The following is a 23359-nucleotide window of genomic DNA, read 5'->3' as shown; positions in this document are numbered from 1 at the left end:
GGTTAAACTATAGCATTATCCCATTTGTTTTGCATAGTCCAATGAATAGAGTCTGGGCCAAATGATTTGTTTGCTGTGGATGTGGACCACCTTTTACAGTTCTGACTTGTGCTTTTTATGTGAAGTTACATCAATATGTAACTTCAATATTACAAACAATTAGAGATAAAGTAGACAGCTGAAAACCAAGGATGTTCTACTGTTGTTCAGTTTCTATTGGTCAAGCAGAAAAACAATCCAGTCTTTCAAAGCCAATTGACAAAACATTAAATATAAAAATCAGTTTTTACAAAGAGACATTGACAGTTAAGCTGCAACATTCACAGTTTTAATATAATGAAAGCCATTGAAAAGGAATAAAAAACTAAAGAAAATGAATATTTAATATTTATAAACAAACACTTGAATAAATCAAGCATTATGCTCTGGCGGCCAGCAGCCTTCTTATCAGCAGACACAAGTTGCATTGTTCTTTAATGTCCAAGAAGCCCAGTGCCTGCAACACAACACATCAAACATTAGATTGCAATGTGTACAATAAAGCTAGTCCAGATTAAACAATAACAGTGACTGAGTTAACTTATGTGGCATTATAAACTTACCTTTGAATCCTTCCTCAGGCATTCCCACTGTAAACATAACATTGAATTAACAACTTTTAACAGAGTATCATTGATCTTCATGTAAATCGGACATATTTTAGTTTATGATTGTTGGTTGTGTAAGCATAGTTATCATTGCTTATATTTTCCACCACATTTGACCCAACCTTCCATGCTGCTGTTCCAACCTGTCAGGAGCAGGTGACCAATGAGCAGTGCTCAGGTCTCTTCAGGTAACCTTCATCAAGACTGCCTTAGCTGGAGAATTTTGTCTCTTTTGTATGTTTTGGGTACTACACCTTAACATTAATATAAATTAGACATAAATTAAGAGATACTTTACCCTGAAACACATCATCCATTGCAGAATAGTCAGCGATTGGTTCATCAGCCTGCAACATAAACAACATTAACAAGACTGAGCAACTTTAGAGAGCTTTGGGGCCTGTCAAAATTAAAATGTACCTTTAGACAAATGACACTTTCAGGAATGACACCCAGACTGCCTAGAGTGGCCATATCATCAGTTAGACTTTTTCCATTGATTGACAGGTTCTGATCAAAGGGAGCCACGGAGAAGGCATGCATAATCTAAACATTAAAAAAAGAAAAGATATACATTATTCAGGCAAGTAAAGTTACAAAATTGCACAAGTCATTGTTTTTCAAAATGTCACCTGGATTTTCAGTTCCTTGAGGGTTTGGTTTGCCGAAACAATGAGTGCCTTCTCTCCTCTCAGTTTCCTGTGACGTGTGCTTCTTCTAATACCACCTGCTTTAGTCATATTCGTTACCAGAGCAGGCACTGCACTGGTAGAGATGCTTTCATCCAATTTTATTCGCTTGCTGCCATTCTGTAACTGAGAACAAAGTTTATATAATATGTGAAGTCACACATTGTTTAGGCGCTTAATACCTGAGTAATTTGTTACCTGGGACAGATGTGGATCTATTTCCTCATCTGCTTTTGGTGTTTCCTCTTTATCCTCCTCTGCATCTGAGCTGCTGGCATTAGGTTCCGGGGTCGTGTCCTTTTATGGAAAACATTAACCAAATACTTGGTCAAACAACTTGTCAGTAAAACAAATAAATTCAAAATTTATATCCAGATGGTTGCTCCAAACCCCTTCCAAATCTAAATCATGTCACCAATTTAATTAACTTAGAAGTCATGCCAGCATTGTAAACCCTGTGTTATAATAACCACCAATCACAGTTTGCATGTTAAATTGTCTTACCATCTTATCATCTATGACTTTCCGGATATAGATGGTCGCTTGGGCATACTCTCTGAGGTCCCTCTGCTGTTGGAAAATAAATCCCTCTCGACATTCCCAACAGAGATCTGTATGAGATCAGTAATGGTAAAAAATCAAAATCATTCAACATTATAATAGTACATTAATCCAACTTACCAGGTTCAGTTATGTACTGGGGTGCAGAGCCAGTGGATGTAGATTCTTGACACAAGCGAATGGAGATTGCTTGATCCACAATGAAGAGTCTGCTTATTATATTCCATTCACTGGGCCAGAGTAAAGCTATACTAAACAGCAAAGTACAAGGTAACTATTAATTTTGTGCAATACCAATAAAACATATTAAGATTTTGGAATTTTGGAGTTATAAGGAAATGCAAAATACTTACTGCTGTGTATCACCATTTAGCAGAGATTCATAAGTGAACATGAATCCACCATGGGGACAAAGTAGGAGACTGTTGCCCACGTTAGAAACTGGAGAGGTTTTCGTCGGTCTCCTAAAAAAACAGACTCAGTTTTTAATCATTATTTCAACAGTCAACAGTCACACAGTAAACTATCTAACGTACCGGATAAACTTCTTCCACTCATCCACAAAAAACACTGGGACTATATACAGTATATCTGTATCCTGTGGAAAACAGTACATTTATTGGGCTGTTAAAACCAGACTTTCTCATTAAAAACAATATGTACATGCCCACATCTAGGGTTTAAAAAAATGACCATTTATGAAGTTGGTAATTCATATACAAGTGTTCGATTCTGAACTCACTTGAGGCCATTTGGTGAGTGTTGGTCGGTTCTTGTCTTGGAAAAGATTTGGCAGCTGATTCTTCTGTTCCTGTGCCATCATTTTGCTGACTGCTTCATTGTCCTTTTCCTCTTGCTCCAATGTCTGGACACACAAGAAAAGAGTTTTATTCTGTTCACTTTGTGTGCTCTGCAAGTTACATGGGTCCCAATTAAGAAAAAAAGACAAATCACCAGACACTGCTGACAAGGCGCTTGATTTTGGGGAAATTCCGGGGCATTTGAAAAGTATGTCTTCAGTTTTGCCCAAACTTCAGCAGAGACCAACTTTCTTTCGTTCTCTACTATTCTTAGTCCTCCTGCAGTTAGAGTACAAGGTGTCAAAAGCTTGTGCTTAAAATGAGTTAGAATTATAAGTTAAAAAGATGATGAAAATACCATGACTGCACACTATATCTTCATTGAGAACTTTCATGTCCTCTTCATTGCCCTCAGAGTTCTCCGAACTGAATTCTAAAACAAACAAAAAAAACACAAGACTAAGTTTCTCCATCAAAAGTAGGTAAGCAGAATTTGTGTTACTACCTTTGCTGTGAATAGCATTTGGACCCTGTCCATTGGTCTCTCCATTGCTGTGTTTAGTTTCCTGTTCATCTGTCTCCAGTTGTTCTAAAGCCAGCTGTCTCCAACTTCTTAGAGAGGTTTTGCCAATCCAAAACCCATTCTCACTAAAACACACATTCACACTTCAGTGTGGCTTTATCTCCTTTTGTGTATGTATGACTGTATACAGACTGTGAGATTATAATGAAATGCTCTTGGTACATTAATTATATACAATGTATCTAAATACCAGCACCTACATTTTAACCATCAGCCCCCCTCACCCTAATTCACCACCATGATAGAGAAAAGGCTTTGAATAATGTACCTAGGAGTCTGTTTGACCAAATTTGACACTTCCTTGTAGTCCTCATTGAGCTGATTTTTTAATCGTAGTACACGGCATCGCTGCTCAACACATTCTCTGCAGAGAGACGAGCCTACAAACAAGGAAAACAAAGCACAAAGTAAATGAGCAGCTCCTGACTGCAATAACAAATCTCAAGTAATTTGCGTTATTTGCATTGCACAGTAAGTGATGCATTTGTAACTTACACTCTAGCCTTGGCCCTCCTCCATACCGGTTATAGAGTTGTTGGGCTGCTTGCACAGATATTCTTTTGCATTCACCCACTTTGTCAGGATGAAGTTTTCCATGAGAACACAAAAATGAGGAGTTGTCAATTTCCTTTGTTGCTGTAGAATCATCCAGCCACTTCTTTAGCCATTCCAGGGAAATAAACTCATACGGATCACCTGAAATGCAAAGCAGAACAATCGTACTATATTTGCACTTTGCAAATCACGTAGGTGCAAAAGTTTCTCTGTTGTTAATATTTATGCACCAAACTGTAAACCACTTATGTAGAGCTCAAATATGGGCAAGTTTTTACTAACCATCTTTTACAGGTAAAAGTTCATAGAGCTCCTTCACCTCCTCGTGTTTTGCTTTTCCCTTGTCAACACTTTGCTTTCTCATGTCTGACATCTCAACACACCATTCTTCAAACTTCTGATTATCTCGATCCACTAACCTCTTGAGAAAAGCTGCAGGGATAGTGTTTAGAATAATACTCATTTTTAAATAGATTATACTTTGTGAGACTCACCTGGAACTTCAACAGTCAACTTAGTGCTATCCGAAGAGCACTGTTCTTGGAGCCTGTACACCAGCATATAGGCATTCCTGGAGCAGTGGTAGCCCTTGCTACATTTTGGCTTTTTTGTCTGAGATTTTGCTGTTTCTGCTTTGAAACAAAAGTAAAAATGGAAAACCAGATGACAAGTAGGCTGATGATGAATCATCACACAATAGCCACATGTGACTTATGCATATTATTGTCCCGCCTAAAACAAATCTGTTTATGTGATGCACAACCTTTAGGTGGGCACACTCAGTGGCAAAGGTCCCTTATTCTGAACAACTGTGATGCTGCACAAAGCTAAAATAACGAAGTTTGATGAAAATACTCAACTACTATAAATGCTATATTATACTTTCTAAATAGAGGCAAGTAGGTGACTTTGTCTTCACCAGAAAAGTAGTAGTGCACCTTATGTTTTAATTTACCACAAATACTCACCAATGTCCTCCTCTGTACCAAGATGCAGCTTTTTGCCTTCCATCTTCTCAATTTCCTCATCATTGAACTTGTACCAGTCCCCAGTACAGGGATCTTTAACATGGGCAATGTAATGGCCTGAATACGCACTGACACCTCGATGGATCAGCACTGCACTGAGCTCATATACACATCGTTGGTCTGAAAGGGCATGAAAGATTAGTCAAAAACTTAAATAAAAACACTGAGTATATATTGAACAATAATGCTCCTAACCTCCTTTTCCTTCCAAAAATACTCCCATGTCCAGCTGCTCAGGAAAACTGATGTATGTGTTAAGTTTCTTTTTGTGACCAGTTTGCCTAAAGAGTAACATAACAAAACAATTAATACATTTAACCAACACTGCATCTTAGAGTACCTAAGAGAGGTGCATGGAGTAACTTTTCTAGTGAAGGGTCCATCACCAGCTTCTCTTAATGGAGATATTGCCTGTAATGTTCCACAGTATGGCATTACACTTAATTATCTCTAAAGAGACAGCAGTTGAGAAAGATCTGTGGAGAGGAGAGCTCACTTACATAAGTATGTTTTAGGCTATTAAAATCCCATGTTATTAAATAAATACAAGATTAAAATGGTTAATGCCATACTGGCACATCCCAGACAAAACAATAACATCTTGATGGAGACATGTAGGCAGGGAACCCTCAACCAGAAAAATCACACAAAGCACCTTTAAGTTCTCTGCATTCACTTCTAACCTATCAAAGACAAAACGCATAAGCTGCAGGTTGAGAGTAGGTGGGAGGCTGTGAAGTCGAATTCGCCGGGTTGCGCTCTGTTTACTCTGGCAGCTCTCACAGAAATAACGATTGTCCCCATCAAGCTTTTCTTCCTTCAAAGTAAAAAAAATATTATTAAGAGCTCCAAATAATTTCAGCTGGAATGTATAAGGAGAGACTTACCTTTAGAAACTCTATGATGCAGTCGGTGAGGTTTTTATGACCCTGGATGTTTAATTCCAATTCATAAAACCGAGATGGCCGAGCAGAGGATCGCGAACATTGGGTGCAACTGAATAAAACACGCTTAACCTCAGACCTTTTGTCCATGTTTTACTGTGCAAGGTATGTTAACTTGTTATTCTGTGCCAGGAAAACCTACTTACACTGTAACATAAGAAAACTGCCCACAGAACTGTTGTTGAATGACATTCTGCAAACTGGAGTTCCTCTGTTTTGACAGTGTGTCTTCAAGTAGAGACAGGAAGAGCTTGGAAAATTCCTGAGCATCCTTAAAAACAAAACAAACAAAAAAAACATGGATCACTCTATTGTGAGGATACTCCCTGAGTATACATACTCAGGCAAGAATCTGTAGTAAATGAAATTATTTAAGTAAAGATTGCATCAAGGCAAGACTGTAGATATATCATGATGTTGAAGGTCATATTTTTAAAAAACTGCTTTTCACATGCATCTATATTTAAAACCATCTACAGATAACAGTTTACTTACCTGTTGTTGCCCAGTGTCCAGTCCTAAAGCTTTCACCAATCCTGAAGGATCAATGTACTTCCGGTTGCTGTTCTGTAGAAGTGCAAACAGATACTGTAGATGCTCACAAATGGTCTGAGGTTCATAATCTGAAACATACATATTTGAAGCATTTCAACATTTTAGAAACACAGTTAAATTGGAAAAAAATATATATAAATAAATAATAGATTTTCTAACCAGATTCATCACCGACATGCTGTTCTGTGTAGCTTTGACACTGATAAAGGCTTCTTCGCATTTCCAAGTTGTGGAACCATACTTGCAGAAATGTATTTACATAACATGTTGCTCCTAAGTTTGTCAGACCAACAAATGAGTTCTGAAACAAAAAAAAGGAAAATTACTACACATAGTGCTGCCCATATGTCTATAATATAAACCTATTACAATTTTGACTTGATGCTACTGAAATTAAAACATGCATAATACCTTGACTCTGCGTTCTGTATTTGGATCATCTATGTTGTGAAAAGTATTCTCATCAATATCTCCAAGCCAAGCCTGTTCACCAATACCCACAAGACAATTTGGATTTCCTTTGCAGTTTCTCCTGAACACCAATACATAAACAAAGGACAAGCGCGTTTATTTATGCCTAATGTTTTTGACATCATTAGAACAGTGAGTTAGGGTTAGTGTCCCGTCTAGTTGCCGCCTGTGTTTTACCATCACAGTTTAACGATCAAAAGCACTTTAAATAGGACCATTTCAACCATGCATCTGCAAGTTAAATGGTGGTTGTTGTAGTTATTAAAATTTACGAACATATGCTCTTATCATTAGAAAAATGGACAGAGCCGCTACCTGCAGGTTCCTCTTTTGCAGGGGGGGAGGTTCACGCGGTAAGCCAGCTCTACGTGCTCCAGACTAATTTCTTCTGGTCTCACGTTTTCCACCCAACGCCAAGCAGCTTTCTCCAACTGCAACCGAGGGGCCATTTTTCTGCAGCAAGACTTGAATAAATAGATGGTTGATGTATGTTCAATGTAGACCACCGTTACATGGTTTAGGGTTCGTTTATCTAGTTTCGCCTAGCCGCCGACTATTCCATCCTGGCTTGCATTAGCCCTGGGTCAGCGTTAGATTTAGTAGAAGACCAAGTACGAGTTTAGATAAAGTACAAAGATACAGGTTGGGACAAACGGAGGAGATTATGGAGATTTGGATTGTGCGTCAGAAGCACATATCCCACTTCACCAATGCTAATGTTTGCTAAGTAAGCTAAGGAGCAGCTAGCACGATATGACCCGGTAGCTTTCGATTAAGGTTAAATCTAATCAAATGACAAATAAGAGCCAACCTGTCAATTGAGCGGCAGTTAACTATATCATATGTGGTTTTACATTTTGCTGATGAATTACTAATAATTATAGACAGGGCAACCTTCTGAGAGCTACATATACTGAATAATTTCTTCTTCCTGTGAGAGGGAGCGCGGCGCGTACGTAGCGACATCTTTGTTTCGTTTAGCCAATGAGAGAAGAGGAGACGGTCTTACGCATTACGCAAACTTTATGATAGAAACTGTCAACACCGACTCCTAGCGGACATATGTAGTATAACTTTAATTAAGCAGTTTTATACTCGAGTTTTATTTATTTACACTTCTGTAATAACAAGTTATGTTTACAATTTGGCTTAACCCTCTGATGCATGAATTATGAAAGCCTTGGTCAAGATTTTTTTCTTAAGTGTTTTTTTTGTTGTTCTCAGGACATGAAAAAAATGTTCAACTTTTTTTTTTTTTTTCAAAAGTATGATTTTTTCATAAAGTTACAGAGACGTCCAATCCAGTGGACTACATGCGCCTGAGCACTCAACATAAAACATTGTGAGTTTACTGTAAAAATGAATTAACTTTTGTTCTATTGTAAAATATACAAACTTTGTTTTCTTTTTATGCTTTGAAAAACATTTCAAAATTTTTGGGGGAAATTCCAACACTTCATAGGCAGAATTTTTTAGGCCTGAATAAGAAAACCAATGACACTCATAACTGTGAATCTTAAACCCGTGTCAAACCAACCCCAACAGGAGAAACATTACTGTGACTCTCCACAGTTCTATAAGGATGCAGGACAGTATTACCAAGTCTTTATATTAGCATGTTGGAAGAAAACACAAACTGATATTTTATTAGGTGTTGATTTTAAAGGGGCACAGAAAACGTTTTTTTGACCATCACTATTGTTTTTTTTTTCCTTCTTGACCCATCTGTTGGCAACATCTTCAGGGGACTAGCCAGCTCTGCATGTACCTGTGCCATAGATGCTTTGGTCTTTCAAGGCCTCAATGAGTGGAAGAAGTTATCAAAAAACACCTTGTGATTTTTGTGTTTTATGTCATCTCAAAGATGCATCACCACATCTCCAGCCTTTCCCAATCCACTGATGTGACCACTACTTGCAGAGCCTTGGTATACTTCGTATCTATTCATATAACCTGAGGTTCCTGCTGTTACTCACAATTTCACTCCCCAGGGTTTGGGCTTTTTTGGTATGTATTGTTTGATGGATAGTAGGCCTTTGAAAGGAATGATCTGCTCATCAACTGACTGAAATTCTTGCTGCTGCCTTGAATGTCTCCTGAAGTGCCCCAAACAGTGAAGCAATTATATGGCTTGTGTTATAAAAATATACTCTGTGATGCATGATGTCCACTTCACTGGACACATGGTTAATCTACATATTGGACATCAAAATTTCATATTCCAAACAGATAGTATCCTTCCCTAGATGTTACTGTATATCATCTTTTTTTTTTTTTTTTACCTGTGGGGCTCTTCTAGTATAGAAGGATTGACATGATCTGCCAGCAGTGGTCAGCAGGGGTAGCTGTTTGTCGGCCATCTTGGATTCAGAGGAAATTTACTTGCAGTTAAATCGACTAACCACTGAATTGACCTCAATGGACAATGGCAGCAGAGGGCACTCTAGAGGCTGATATGTAGTTCCACCACAGAAACCAAAGAGAGAGTTACTTTGCATAGCTGTCCACTGTAGTGACAGCTATGCACCAGAGGGTTAATGTCTGCTCTTGAATGATTTCAAGGGCCTGTACAATCTGTCAGATACACTTTGATATAAAACAAAGTATAATTAATATAGACAGGATTCAAAAATAATTTAACAAAATTGTATTTATTTAACAAACTTTTTTTTTAAAACAATATAAACAGAACACCGAAAAGCTTAATGTCACATTTTAAAAAATAAAAAAAAAATGTGACAAATATTTTATGCACTTTCATCTCCAGTGGCATCCTGGTACTGCTGATACTCAGCCAGGTCAATAATGCTCTTTTCGGCCTCTGCAAATTCGGCTTCTTCCATGCCTTCTCCCACATACCAGTGCAGAAAAGCCTTGCGCCTGGACATGGCTTCAAATTTCTCGGAGATACGCTTCATAACCTCCTGGATGGCTGTGCTGTTGTGAGCATGCGGAAGGTGAAGGACGTATACTGCTGGCTGCCTCTGCTGGTGAGGGGGGCGATGCCAGGCATGAAGAAGTGCATATGGGGGAAGGGCACCATGTTGACTGCCAGTTTACGCAGGTCAGCGTTGAGCTGTCCCAGGAACCTGAGGGTGGCGGTGACGTCACTCATGACGGCGGACACCAGGTGGTTGAGGTCACCGTAGGTGGGTGTGGTGAACTATGCAACAGCTAAATGCCAATTACCTACTTACTCCACATCCATATTTTATGAGCCTTTTTTACTCTGGAGTACAACTGCAGGACTTAGTTGTACATTAGCAACAAACAGTTTCCCAATTGTTCTTCAGATGGCAGCACTGTCTCTCTTCCAACATGTCTGTCTGCTTGGTCTCACTGACAGGAATTTTCTAGGCACCAAGTTCATGTAAGTAACACTACCAGCCTCCATTAATTTCAACCCAAAACTGCATCATATAAATCATGAATATATATATATATATATATATATATATATATATATATATATATATATATATATATATATATATATATATATATATATATATATACAGTATATGCCAATTAGTAGATTTTATCTTTTCTGTTTTTTTTTTCCCAGGGGCAGCTCTGTTTCAGTGTTGCAGATTTGCAACGTATGGTCGGACAAGTACCAATGGATGCCACATGCTTTATCTACTAGTTTGCCCATATTTTGAGCAAGAGTTTTTACTAGGGTTATTTTCCTATCACCATTGTTTACTTATTAATTTGAGGTGTCATTGAGGGTATATCCTATGGAAAATGAAATAATTTGGAGTGAAGTTACAAACTATCAGAAGCAGATTTGAAAAAGTAAATGGAATATATGATGTTCATTTGACTGTGCAGTGAGGAAAACTGATGTAGCCTAAATTCTATGGCACATATAATAATATAGATCTTTGTTTGACTGAGCTTTTTTTTTTGGCAAACTATCTTGCAGAATACTCTCTTTGCAGGATTTGCAGTGCGTTATGGCAGGCCAACGAAGATTTTCAGTCAGGGTATGATAACAAGGCAGTATTATTGGCGTCATCCTTCATTGGTTCTGATCCTGTTGATAGATGCAGACAGTGGTCGAAAGAGAAGAAGGAATATGTGGTAGTGGACAGACCACACATTGTCAAGGTGTACAATAACAACATGGGAGGAGCAGACTTGGCGGACATGTTTGCAGCTTTCTATCGCATTGACATCCGCCCACGTCGTTGGTATCTGTGCATCTTGTTCTACTTGATTGACCTATCACTGGTCAATGGCTGGCTCCTCTACCACCGTCATCTCACCCAGAAGCAGGAGAAGTATATGCCGCTTCTTGACTTCTGTGCTCAAGTTGCAGATTTCCTCATCAAGGTTGGAAAACAGGCTGACTTGAACAGCAGAAAAAGAGGATGACCATCATTGGAAGATGCGCCAGAACCCCATCAAGCTGTCCCACCTCCACCTCCACTTCAGAGGATCATTGTGCCATGGGATGACATCAGACTAGACAGAGTTGATCATTTTCCCATCCATGCTGATAAACGTGGACGATGCAGACTGTGCAAGAATGGCTACACACAAACGGCCTGCTTTACAAAGGATAAAAATTGTTTCTTGGAGTACCACACGAAAAAGTGCTCTAGTGTACTTTTTGTTTTCATTGTTATGAAAAATGTTATACAAATAAAGTTAGTGTTCATATCATTTTCAGTCAAGTGTTAATTTACCACAGCGGGCCAATGTTGCAAATCTGCAGATATATCAGATTTTTCCTGTTATTAAAACTTAATTTGAGCCTGAGAGGGTTAAGGGTGCGGAAACAGATGTTGTACAGAGCCTCATTATCTATACAGAATGTCTCGTCTGTGTTCTCAATCAGCTGGTGGAGTGATAGTGTGGCATTGTAGGGCTCTACAACAGTGTCAGATACTTTGGGAGAGGGCAAAAATCGCCAACAAATCTGATATTTTTGAAAGCTGTAGGTGACCTGTCAGACGAACACGAGCAGTTTGTGATTACATTGTGCTCTATCTCGGCCCATGGGATTTTTTCTGCTGAAGTTCCAGTGACCGTTACGGCAGCTACAAGCTAGCAATACTGTATCCAGTCATTTTAATAGATCCATGACCTAAACTTGAAAACAGGTCAATTTTGACCCGGACACAATACAAGGGCCGTTTTTCGTTTACGAGACTTCAGTGACTGCAGTGAACGCAGTGAAAGCACTGGCTTCTTAGTCTAAAATCTTAAAATTTCTGAATTAAAACAAAAACACTAAGTGTTACCCCACATAGCAAAAAATATCCGCGGCGGATACGCGGCGGATCCGCCCGGAGATTCGCGGCGGATCCGCAGAACGGATCCGCATCGGAGTTCACTTGCACATCGCCGCGGATCAGCAACGGATCCGCCGCGCGGATACGAAGCGGATCAGCCGCGCGTCCGCCGCGGATCCGTCAAAATAAGCCCGGATCCGCGGCGGAGGCGCGGCTGATCCGCTGCGTATCTCGCGGATCCGCCCAGGACCCGTTTTGGATCCGCTTTCAGAACCGGGTTATCTGCCGCGGATCTGCCGCGGATCTGTTTATTGTGTCGTTAGGAGCCTAAATATGCTTCAGATTTAATACTGATCCACTTCCTACTGACCTAAATACACACCAGCAGCATTTGCATTGTAATTGTACATAAAACTTTTACAGCAAGTATTAAAACTAGGATATAAAGGCTTAAATTAAAAAACATAAACTTAAACAATTTCAAAGTTGGATCAGTGATATCCATATATATATCACTAAATCTCATTAGTTAAGAAAAAAAGAAACTTTTTTTTTTTTTTACATTGTAAACAATATTTATTTAAATCATTAATTAGAAATCTTAGGACATGAATAATCATTATTAATGTTATAGGACTTATATACCCTTTGAGTTAACCAATGCTTCATTCTTAATATGAAAATGACAATTTACAGTTTTTACTAAAAATAATTCAAGTTAAGCAAAGTTTTTTTTTTTTTTTTTAAATGGCAAAAAACAAATATAAGCTATATGAGTAAAAGCCTGGACAGATGAGACAGAGTGTAGCCATACCATACTGTTCAAACTCAAACTTAACTTGTGTTTACCACCACAGAACAATTAGACGGGTGGTTGTTCTTATAGAGTGTGCAGTGTGGGAGCTTCAGAGCCACTGTCTTTAGCTTCAGTCTGAGGCAGAGGTTTTGAGGCAGAGGTGCAGTGAGTCTGGCTCCTCTTCAGTCCTACTGGTGAAGATCCAGTCTGTCAGTGTCCAGTTCTGGGCTTCCCCTTTCTCACAGCATCTGAAATGACACCAGTGTGTATTAAACACCCGATTACACCTCTTATTCTTGTAAGGAGTTAGAGTTCAGGTTTGTGAAGAACACTGTAAGTCATGACAGTGGCTGTATGATTTGAACATGAAAGGTAAACACTTGATTGGAGAGATCTGTGCACTTACAGAGGGTCAGTCTTTAAACTCCACCACAGCATGTTCTGAAAGAAACAATATGCACAACAACAGGTGTGATTATAATGTGCATATGTTTAGTTATGAAAGTTAATAAAAGTAGGATAATACAGTAAACTTACACAGGGTCTGTCTCTACATTTTTGGAACTTGGCCCAGCAGAGGGAATTCTGTAAAACATCAAATAAGAGAAACACAAATATCAGTTTGGATCATTTCAGGCCCCAGTGTTTAATCCAAGTGCAGTATTTACCTCCAGAGGGTCTTTATCATGCTGTTATGTCCATCTTCTTATTAACCATAGTATATTCTGAAACAGAGATGAAAAACATGATTTAACTCATAGGAAATACTTTAGCGCAGTAAAACTGAACTCTTTTGTTTTAGTATAAGCCTGAGTATGAACATGAGACGTATTTCACTGCTGTTAATACACAATACTCTACTACATTTACTTTTACCACAACATTTAAAATATAATAATCAATTTATGATGGTGTTCAGAGTCAATATCAGTGTAATATAGATGTGACACATTAGTGTTCATGTCAACATCTCTCACTGAAAGTCTGAAGCACCGTCTCAAGTCCCATAACAGAAAGTTAGAGACAAAGTCAGATCTGACTCCAAACTAAATCTTCACTGTCACAAAAATCATTAAAAGTACTTACTTCTGATCAGTGTGCAGGGCTCCTGATGGGGACATTCAGCAGAAGGACAGGGGCTCCTGATGTCATCTGGTTGGTTAGCTAACATTAGCTGTTGTTAAAAGTTGTGCTTTTTATTACGTTACGTTATTGTATTATGGCACGTTGCGTTAAATTATTGTATTAAGGCACTGACATGACTGCACTTTAGTCTCAACTCAACAGTCAACACTCTAGTCTATACAAATAATAATTATCTCTGGTTAAAAACACAACCAGATCAGACACCGGTGTCACCGTCGCTCCACAGACGAAGGGAGAGCGCCGAGAGCGGCGTCCAGCCAGAACCGAGCCCGTTAAACACGACCAATGATCACGGAGCAGAATTACAATTCTGTGATCGTAAAAATATACAAGAATATAAGTAGCTTTATATAAAAATAGTATTTAGACTGGGATCTACCTCAAGAGATGAAGTTATCCTGACTCCTGACCTCACATCGTCTTCATCACGTCAGCTGCTTCTGTCGCTAACTTTCCTACTGCGCTCGTCAAAACTGATAAAACACACAGAGTCACAGATGTACAGACACCACAATATAACGTTAACGTTATGTACATTAATGATGACTAATACAATTAACTTTTAAACTATTACTTACAGTGAAATCCACAGACAACAGGTGGATGTTGTTTCTTTCTCTCAGGTTCTGATAACGGCTGTCAGTGGCGCGTCCGCGCAGCGAATCCGAACCGGGTTACCCGCGGATCCTCGCATTGATAGTACAAATCATTGTGTCAAAAACAAAGTGTTGTGTTAAAAGTACGTTCACAGTGCGGATCTAAGATGATTTAACCGCAGATTCTCTCTGTAACAGCAGGCCATCCAAGGGTTAGGGTTAGCAACAGTCAGAATGCGAATACGGAACAAATACGCAGCGGATCCGCAAAGCGGACGGACTGTGGGGCGGATTTGGCGGACCGAAAGCGGATCCGCTGCGGATCCTGATGCTAGTAGGGACACTAACACTACAAATCAGAAATGGAGGATTACTCAGCTTGGTGCCAATGGCATTCCCGCACTAGCCAGCCTGAATATGAACTATTTCTCTCATTTTGTCTGTCACACACAAAGACGGCTTTCGCTTATATAGTGCACAGAAGTGGCGCGCTTTGAATGGTGGGATCTGATTGGTGGAAAGTATGGAGAAGAGAGCTCTGATTGGCTGAAATGGTTGCTGTTGTTTGCTGTAGGCCTAGTTGTGGCTACGTTTGGTCACAAGGTGGGGCTTTAACGCAGTGTTATGTAGGCATGTTGAAAGCAGTTTTAATGAGAGGGATCTGGCTGCAGATCCTTTTGGGATCTGTGTGACTGCAAACCTCCATTCAAACTGTTTCCCTTCACAACGGAATTGAAAAGTAGTGAAAGGCGAAGGCGATGGGCAGTATTGATCCACGGGAAAGACGAAAAAGAAAAACTTTGACCAGTGTTGTGCATGAACACGTTCAAAAGAACGTGTTCAGTGAACTTTGAACTGAACGCAACACTTTTGTAAATCAAGAACTTGAACGTGAATTTGTTCAAATTATGTGTGATGAAAGACGTACGTCACTGTTGGGGTTCAATCAAACGTCGGAATTTGTTTTCATCTGACGAGTGACGATCTGCTAGCACTTAACCTCGCGAAACCACAGCCGCGTGTCAAGGCGAGGGCGACTCCACCGGCAGCTGCCCAGGGACCACGATGTACTGATGGTAAATGCACAAATACAACAATAGATACATGCTCGCTGTATTTTGACGGGGATACGCGCCTACGCTCACGTAGAGCGTCAAAAAATAGGATGGATCTTATTTTCTGATATCTACACGCACAGGACGTGCTGCTCCGCGCCTGGCTCTATAGTGGTTATGGTTTATATCTTGGCTGTAGGCTGTAGGCTGTAGTTTTGGGCTGAATACAGAGTTGAAATATGGTATATATGTTGCAGAGGCGAATGAAGTGCTGTCCTTGTGATTCACGAAACCCAGAGGGTCAGCTGGCCCACACCATCCAGGACATCGTCTCCACGGCTGGACCTGAGCGCTGGTGGCAGTCTCAGAAAGGTGGGTAATGACGTGTTCTCCAGATCCTCTATCTACACATCACAACACAATAATACATTTAAAAAACACAAGAAAAACTAATTCAACCAAAGAACTGGCAATGTTCATCTTCCAGGTGGGATCTGTGCTTTACTCTGAGAATACATTTATTCTTTTCCAGGTCCTGGTTGCTTTTTAAACAATTTTAAATCAATTTCTATTATTTCAACATAGTTTGGTGCCATAATATAAACTTAGTTTAAAAATGTTGTTTAAATGGCCCATATTACATCATTTTCTAATCTATGTTATAATGTTTTCTCATCAAACATATACCTGGGGTTGTGTTTTGTTTCATTCACACATGTTTAACACACAGACTTTTCATATTTAGGTTGAGTTCTATTCCTTAACAGGAAACACTCTGTTCCACCTTGTGATGTCATGTGGTAATACAGCAAGTGCTCCACTGTGTTTTTAAAAGTCATACACCCTCACTAGAATCATTTGGATAATTTCAGCTGTGGTCTTGTCAATCTCTTCTGAACAAAAGGTTAAAGGAGCTGTTAAGTAGAAAACTACCACTACATGACATCAGAAGGTGGAACAGAGCATTTTGAGCTTTGGAGATGTGGACAGACTAATATTCAAGAATTACACAAACACACAATTCCAGGTATGATTTAATGAGGTAACAACATTAAAACATGGCTTAAAGCTCACAAGAGTCCATTTTGTCTAATGTAGGATCTTTAATATCTGTTTTTGTTTGTGTTGTATTGTGTAGGAGTGAGTCCTGTCACAGTACAACTAGATCTCAAAAGCCTGTTCCAACTTGACAGTCTTGTCTTGGACTTTAAGGTAAGATGTTTTCAGAATAGTCACTAGTATTTAATTTCTACTTAATATTTCTCTGCATATTTTTGCTGAAGAAAATGTTATTGCTTGATATATCTCTGTGACTGCTGTTGTTTGCAGGGTCCTCGCCCTCAGGCTTTAGTAATCGAGAGGACTCTGGATAATGGCAGGACATGGCAGCCTTATGTCTACATGGCTACAGACTGTCCCTCTGCTTTCCCTGAAGTTCCCACCAGCACCCCAATGGACATGGATAACATATACTGTTACACACTGCCTCCTATTGGCAGTGATCTGTACAGGGATCACCAAGTATGACTTTTTTTTTGCTACTTTTACTTGTAGCCAGTACTAGAGTTCACTCACTCTCAGTACTTGTAACTACTAATCCCGTCACGATAATTACTATATTGACTATTTTTTGTTGTATTACTTTAAGATTTTAGCTGCAAATTGTTAAGTAAGTAACTTCTGTTATTTATTTGTTGCAGCTCAGGCCTTTTAAAACTGGTTAACTAGGATTATCCTGCTTTGTGTCAGTAGCATAAAGTAGCGTCAATATTATGGTTTATTGCAGTATATCTCAGCAGCATTATATCATGGTTCACAATTTGTTATCATGACAGGCCTAGTGACTACAGATACAGAGATTATTCACAACATTTTTATTATCACCAGGTGGTACTGATAGCATGATATTACATTACATCACCCATTACTGGTTAGGGTATACGGCTATTGGTGGGTTTCAGATTATAGAAAGTGATGATGTCAAAATCTTAGATGGGGCAAGAGACATTTTCCCTTTTGATTACATTGTACCTTCTGTTGAAATATCTAAAAGGTAAATTCACCATTGTTGAACCTGATGATTTCTATTAGTGGCTTGGGGGTGTGCAAAAATATTGAAATATCAAGATATTGTGATGCAAAATTTGGTGATACAGTATCGTTCTTGTGGACTGCTGTGTTTATATATCACCTAGAGGATATTTTTAGTTCTTATAGCATTTTTTTTGTGACCACATTACAGTAAAATGAAATATATTAGGGTTTAGTAGTAGTAGTCTGTACAGAACTGCCCTGAATTTCACATTGCATTCTTTCAGATTAACTTTCGGCCTTTAGAACAATACATGTACGTTCCATTTCCCAAAGGCCAGAAGATTGAAGGTAAGATTTACGGCACTTTTCATAACTAACTAATTAACTATAACTAATTATTATATCTAACATTTGGGAGAAACTTGCTTGTATTGCTGTTGTGGGCAGAAGTCTCCGGTCTCACGGGGCTCAGGGTGAAGCTGGTCCAGTTGGGTGAGGTGCCAGAGATGCCAGGCCGTTCTCTGAGCAGGTTCTTTGCTCTGAAGGAGATGAGGGTAGTGGGACGCTGCATGTGCCACGGACATGCTAACAAATGTCTGCCAGACACTTACCCGACATACGCTAACATTGTCCAGGTATTTACATGTTTTTTAGTTTTGGTGTACTGTACATGGTTCTCTAACATTCTGAACTGCTTCTATTTTGAAGTAGGCTCTGTGCACAGCAGCATGCTACTTAGTTCACTCTCATTGCTAACAGTCACTTTTATTAAAATCGTAAAATATAAATCAAACAAACAATTCAAATTGATTAAAATAAAGACTAGCCAGATATTTTTGTAGGTAGAATACTCCTACCTACAGAAATACTTTGCTGAAGCTGAAGTATTTGTTTTATTTGTGTACTTTATACCATCCACATCATCCACCCTCAGCTCTCTGTTCACTGCTTTCTGTTTAAATATTTATTTATTTTAGCACGACTCTGCAAAAGAAGTTAGAAGTTAAACTGAACAAGTACTAGTGTTGCTAACAGTGAGGTTGCTGAGTATTATTGTGCGAGTGTGAGTCTATTAAGCTGGAGCAAAGGTCACATGATGCTGACCGTTTGTCCAGGTTTATAATTGATATCTATAATTACTGGGCCTACCCACATGAAACATCTTCCCAGCATCTTAAAACAAAAGACGTGACTTTATTCAGTCACAAAAGGTGTGAATGATCCAGAGTTATATAGACCTGCTGTACCCAACATCTGAAATTAAATCGTCTTCTAAACTGGCTTGAATGTAGCCTGCAATCCATGAAATGACAGCCTGTAAAATGTGTGTGTGTGGTTGCCAGGTGCCTTCTCGGTGTGACTGTCAGCACAACACAGCAGGTCTGAACTGTGAGCGCTGTGCAGACCTTTACAATGACCTGCCCTGGAGAGCAGCGGAGGAGGACAACACACACGCATGCAAACGTAAGCTTCTGGAATACATATAAAAAACATAGACAACATAGAGCTTTTAGAACAGAGCTCAATGACCTTCTGGTGCATACTATAGGGACAGTTTGATTAAAATAATAATATATTCTTGTTTAATGCCATTAGTGTTCATTAGGTAATGCCAATGCCAGTTGAGTGATCATAAGTATCAAATCACAAAGTTTTATGTTTTACTTATTTTTCTCAGCAAACAACAAAATATCCTGTCTCCATTTAGTCTTACTGTAGCAGTTTGGATTTCTGTCTACTTTCAAATGTTAATGGACAAGTGTCTTCAAATTTATGGTTTTACCTAAATTTTACAATTTAAATAGCAAATCTCTCAGTAGAAGCTAGAGAGATCACATATATATTTTTTTCAAAACTGGAAACAGAACTGAATATCCTGTAACATTTTAAGTTAGGCCTATGTTTTGTCTGTGCCCACCATTTTCCTTCTGCAAAATGTACAGTAAACTATGTAAATTGCTTTATATTTTCTGTTAAATAAATCAAATCAAATATTAAAATAAAATAAATAAAAGTACAAAAAACAAGGGATTCAATGATTACATAAGCATAAAGTCTGAATAATTGTCTGAATGTCTGTAGTTTGATTATTGATTATCACAATGTATTTGTGTTTTTTTGTACTTTGCGGTTGCATTTAGGTTGTGAGTGTAATAACCATGCCCAGCGCTGTCGTTTTGACTGGGCGGTGTATGAGGCGAGCGGGCGCCGCAGTGGGGGCGTGTGTATCGACTGTATGCACCACACCACCGGCCCCAAGTGTGACCAGTGTGCCCCCGGGTACCAGCCCAACCCCCTGAGCCGGATGGACCGCCCAGACGCCTGCATACGTGAGTCACAGTTACTTTTGTCTAAGATATATTTTTTTTAAATAACATCTTCAGAAAATCTAAATCTAAAAAAGTTTGCATTCTTTTTCCAGTTAATTATATAGGAATGAACTGTGACATAAATGTTGGAAATACGCACATTACTGTAAATATAAACAGCGTTAAAAATTTATATTTTATTAAATTTGTATTGCATCTTCTAAAGTATTTAAACAGCTTTATGTTACTTTTTTCGTTCACTTTACACACTTAGCAGCATGAAATTACTTCTACTAGTCTACTACTAGTAGACAGTGTTGGGAAGGTTACTTTTAAAATATATTCCCCTACAGATTACAGATTACAGACCCCAAAATGTAGTTTGTAATGTAATCCATTAAATTACTTAAAGTGAGTAACGTAATCTGAATACTTTAGATTACTTGATTTGCTGTGGAGAAGCAAAGACTAGGATATTTTCACATAAGATGTTTTGTCTGCTTAAAGACAATGAAAAGCCCAGTTTTTCATTAACCGTATTAAAAATATTATTGATAGAAGAGGAGGAGACACGGTCCGCGCAGCATGGTTTAGTCCTGTTAAATCCTGTTTTAGACCTGGTTTTAGTCCTGGTTTAGTCCTGGTTTTATTCCTGGTTTAGACCTAGTCGCTCCTTAAGGGCTGAGCCCGGCCGGGCCCCGTGGGGGGAGGCTCGGCCACCAGGCGCTCGCTGGCGAGCACCCACCCCAGGCCTGGCTCCAGGGTGAGGCCCCGGTGACGCCAATCCGGGCGACGTAACTGGCCTTGCTGGTGTACTCATCATATGGGGCTTCTGAACCGTTCTTCGTCTGGCCCGTCCCCCCGGACCTGTTTGCCTTGGGTGACCCTACCAGGGGCATGAAGCCCCCGACAACATAGCTCCCGGGATCATTCGGGCACTCAAACCCCTCCACCACGATAAGGTGACGGTTCAAGGAGGGGGGAACCAAATACAGTTGCTCATAATTTGTACTCTGATTATGTAACTCTGGTACATGTAATCCGTTACTTCCCAACACTGCTAGTAGACTACTTGTCTTGCCCAAAAGCACATAGACAATAAGCATAACCTAAACTGAGATCAATCGCCAGACCTTTGAGTTAGAGGGTGAATGTTGTGCAGAGAGTTATCAATTAAAAATAATTAATTATAACCTCTCACTGTGTTTTTTTGCAGGCTGTGCGTGCAATGCTGCTGGGACAGTGAATGGGGCCCAGTGTGATGACTCCTCAGGCTCATGTCGGTGCAAAACCAACGTGGACGGTCCTGAATGTGATCGCTGTAAACTGGGCTTCCATAACCTGAGCCCCTCCAATCCAGAGGGCTGCACCAGTGAGTGCCCTCGTGCCATTACACTACAACTACAGTCACTTTAACATTTACCTGTCTTTGTGGATCTCTGTCATGGCCCTCACTTTTTCTTACCAATTAGATTCTCTCCAGTGAATTTTTACAATGCAAAAAACTATTACGTATCTAGCATACATTAAAAATAGAAAATAGAAATAATCTTGATTTATACAGCTTTATACATGACCAGGATTATAAAATTGTTTTGTAACATTAGAAAGCTCAAAGACACTTCACAAAACAATAACAAAATAATTTCTTAAAAAAAGAGAGGAAAAAATCTTAATGGTAAATAATTCTGAGAATGAGCTTGATTTAGAAAGAATTAACTTTTATATGTATGTACTTATATGTACTTATATATATGTATTTTTAGCAGTGTATGCCCTTTATAGTTTAATAGTGTATAGTGTAAATGGAGAGTTTCTCTGCTATTTTAACCTGTTGACTCTAACTCCACCCTTGTCTTTGGTTGTGTGCAGAGTGCTCCTGCTTCCCCTCAGGCTCAGTGTCACAGAACTGTGATGCAGTGACCGGTCAGTGCCCCTGCAGGCCTAACTCCGCTGGGCTAAAGTGTGACACCTGCTCCCCGGGCTTCTGGAGGCCTGCAGGGTCTGAACGCTGTGTGCCCTGTGCATGTGACCCCACTGCTGCTCTGAGCAACGTCTGTGATCAGGTATGGCTGCTCCTAGTGGACAGGTTTTGTATTATGTACTAATCCCAGTTTTTTGTTTTATTAGGGTGAGCGGTATTAACAAAAATGAATAACTCAGTATTGTTTTGGCTAAGGTTAATGGTGATATGTGAACAATATTTTAGCAATCTGTCCAAATTGTAAAACATCAAATAGTAGGTGGTTGGACTGTAAACAGTGCATAAATATCACATTATACCAACAAATCAAGTTTATTTATTTAGATAATTAATATTATGATAATAATGTTATAAATAGTGTCTTCAATATTCATATTTTGCGCATTACAAAACAATACTTTCTATATTAGAATGTTTTTGATATATGTGTTCCACCATAATGTTTCCTTCCATCTTAATATGTAATAGAACATATATACAACATAATTATTACAATATACTGTGTAAATGTCTATAACTTTTTAAAACTTGTGTTGACTCCTGTGTTCTCTCTGCTGTAAACAGCAGACCGGCCAGTGTCAGTGCAGATCAGGCTTTGGAGGCAGAACATGTGCTGAGTGTGCCAACCATATGTTTGGAAATCCTTACAGAGGCTGCAAACGTGAGTAAAGTAATAGATCAAATTGTAGTACTAATTTGAAATGCTTTGGACTACTTGGACCATGATCCTTTGCTCAGTTTTATCACTACAAACATGCATAGATTATAATTTCAATAATGGTTTTTATCTGGAAAAGAATACACATTTTTTAGACTCCCTGATTAAAGCTCAATTGAACAATATATTTTTAATAGTTTGAATATATAGTTTCATAATTTGTGTTATAATATTGTATGAGTATAATAATGTATTGACTTATTGTATGGTAATACCTTATTATTTTCTGTGTAGCATGTGACTGTGACAGAGAGGGCACCTTCCCAGAGGGCTGTAATAAACAGACAGGTGCGTGCTTGTGTCGGCCTGGAGTGACAGGTGCACGCTGTGACACCTGTCGCCGGGACCGCTGTGACAATCATTTGTTTTGGTTTCTTTGATAAAAACTTAGACTTAGATAAACTTTATTGAACCACCAGGGAAATTATTTGGTCACAGTAGCTCACATGTCACAATATAATATACTATAATAACAAAGAGCAAAGATATAAAGAGGACTGGGAAGAAGAAAGGAACTGATTTGGAAAGGATTTGTTTTATTTATTTACATATTTTAAACATTTGGACATAAATCAGCCTGAGTTAGCCGAATGGAGCTAGTTTGCATCTGTGTAAACAATGCACCCTAAAGTAAGTAAAGTACAA

At 39.0% G+C, this 23359-nt stretch overlaps 3 protein-coding genes and 1 long non-coding RNA gene across 9 annotated transcripts in view; 1 reads left to right on the top strand and 3 right to left on the bottom strand.

Annotated features, from left to right (window-relative positions):
* Nucleotides 1-312: 312 nt before the first annotated feature.
* usp48 (ubiquitin specific peptidase 48) lies at nucleotides 313-7814 on the bottom strand. Of its 5 annotated transcripts, none has more exons than XM_055160733.1 (28): nucleotides 7645-7803; nucleotides 7149-7286; nucleotides 6774-6894; nucleotides 6522-6663; nucleotides 6303-6430; nucleotides 5954-6078; nucleotides 5751-5859; nucleotides 5547-5680; nucleotides 5059-5144; nucleotides 4804-4983; nucleotides 4330-4467; nucleotides 4118-4267; nucleotides 3776-3976; nucleotides 3549-3660; nucleotides 3203-3345; nucleotides 3056-3130; nucleotides 2852-2976; nucleotides 2640-2762; nucleotides 2434-2495; nucleotides 2251-2361; nucleotides 2018-2148; nucleotides 1841-1947; nucleotides 1535-1633; nucleotides 1280-1456; nucleotides 1068-1193; nucleotides 946-994; nucleotides 603-629; nucleotides 313-496 (listed from the first exon to the last, which is right to left on the bottom strand). In XM_055160733.1, the coding sequence occupies exons 1-28, from the start codon at nucleotides 7797-7799 to the stop codon at nucleotides 474-476; spliced, it is 3297 nt and encodes a 1098-aa protein (XP_055016708.1). In that variant the 5' UTR covers nucleotides 7800-7803; the 3' UTR covers nucleotides 313-473. The 5 variants fall into 5 exon arrangements, with proteins under 5 accessions (XP_055016708.1, XP_055016706.1, XP_055016707.1 ...); XM_055160731.1 differs by having other exon boundaries at nucleotides 1280-1462; nucleotides 7645-7802; XM_055160732.1 differs by having other exon boundaries at nucleotides 1280-1462; nucleotides 4330-4464; nucleotides 7645-7802.
* A 1766-nt stretch (nucleotides 7815-9580) lies between these two features.
* On the bottom strand, nucleotides 9581-12168 carry LOC110165755 (tubulin beta-6 chain-like). Its single transcript, XM_020930943.2, has 4 exons — nucleotides 12118-12168; nucleotides 11607-11760; nucleotides 9755-9998; nucleotides 9581-9713 (listed from the first exon to the last, which is right to left on the bottom strand). The coding sequence occupies exons 1-4, from the start codon at nucleotides 12166-12168 to the stop codon at nucleotides 9581-9583; spliced, it is 582 nt and encodes a 193-aa protein (XP_020786602.2).
* Nucleotides 12169-12700: 532 nt separating this feature from the next.
* LOC129411063 (uncharacterized) lies at nucleotides 12701-13913 on the bottom strand. 2 transcript variants are annotated; one of them, XR_008633124.1, is made up of 4 exons: nucleotides 13541-13913; nucleotides 13410-13457; nucleotides 13279-13313; nucleotides 12701-13120 (listed from the first exon to the last, which is right to left on the bottom strand). It is a non-coding gene; the product is annotated as an uncharacterized LOC129411063 (long non-coding RNA). The 2 variants fall into 2 exon arrangements; XR_008633123.1 differs by having other exon boundaries at nucleotides 13410-13436.
* Nucleotides 13914-15917: 2004 nt separating this feature from the next.
* LOC129410989 (laminin subunit beta-3-like) overlaps nucleotides 15918-23359 on the top strand; it is an 8262-nt gene continuing 820 nt past the window's right edge. The window contains exons 1-11 of the mRNA XM_055160305.1: nucleotides 15918-16041; nucleotides 16808-16881; nucleotides 16999-17190; nucleotides 17988-18051; nucleotides 18151-18338; nucleotides 19047-19167; nucleotides 19845-20033; nucleotides 21229-21384; nucleotides 21885-22078; nucleotides 22561-22657; nucleotides 22949-23084. Coding sequence (XP_055016280.1) covers nucleotides 15918-16041; nucleotides 16808-16881; nucleotides 16999-17190; nucleotides 17988-18051; nucleotides 18151-18338; nucleotides 19047-19167; nucleotides 19845-20033; nucleotides 21229-21384; nucleotides 21885-22078; nucleotides 22561-22657; nucleotides 22949-23084 — 1535 coding nt within the window. The remainder of the gene's footprint in view (nucleotides 16042-16807; nucleotides 16882-16998; nucleotides 17191-17987; nucleotides 18052-18150; nucleotides 18339-19046; nucleotides 19168-19844; nucleotides 20034-21228; nucleotides 21385-21884; nucleotides 22079-22560; nucleotides 22658-22948; nucleotides 23085-23359) is intronic.

This window comes from Boleophthalmus pectinirostris, unplaced genomic scaffold (assembly GCF_026225935.1).
Source record: "Boleophthalmus pectinirostris isolate CB_2022bp ecotype Guang Dong unplaced genomic scaffold, ASM2622593v1 HiC_scaffold_3, whole genome shotgun sequence".
Taxonomy (NCBI): domain Eukaryota; kingdom Metazoa; phylum Chordata; class Actinopteri; order Gobiiformes; family Gobiidae; genus Boleophthalmus; species Boleophthalmus pectinirostris.
Note: the sequence above shows the minus strand (reverse complement) of the source record. Positions and strands in the feature narration are given on the sequence as shown.

Bases quoted from the DNA above. Each gene is read 5' to 3' on its own strand.
- usp48 (XM_055160731.1), bottom strand. From the start codon at position 7,799: ATGTCGCTACGTACGCGCCGCGCTCCCTCTCACAGGAAGAAGAAATTA. The intron at 2,977-3,055 runs GTATTTTCATCA...CTCTAACTGCAG, and splicing joins AGATATAGTGTGCAGTCATG to GAGGACTAAGAATAGTAGAG. The intron at 630-945 runs GTAAAGTATCTC...TTATGTTTACAG, and splicing joins AATGGATGATGTGTTTCAGG to TGGGAATGCCTGAGGAAGGA.
- LOC110165755 (XM_020930943.2), bottom strand. From the start codon at position 12,168: ATGCGGATCCGTTCTGCGGATCCGCCGCGAATCTCCGGGCGGATCCGC. The intron at 11,761-12,117 runs GTATCCGCCGCG...CAAAAATATCAG, and splicing joins TCTCCGGGCGGATCCGCCGC to ATTTGTTGGCGATTTTTGCC. The intron at 9,714-9,754 runs GTTATGAAGCGT...AGCCATGTCCAG, and splicing joins ACAGCACAGCCATCCAGGAG to GCGCAAGGCTTTTCTGCACT.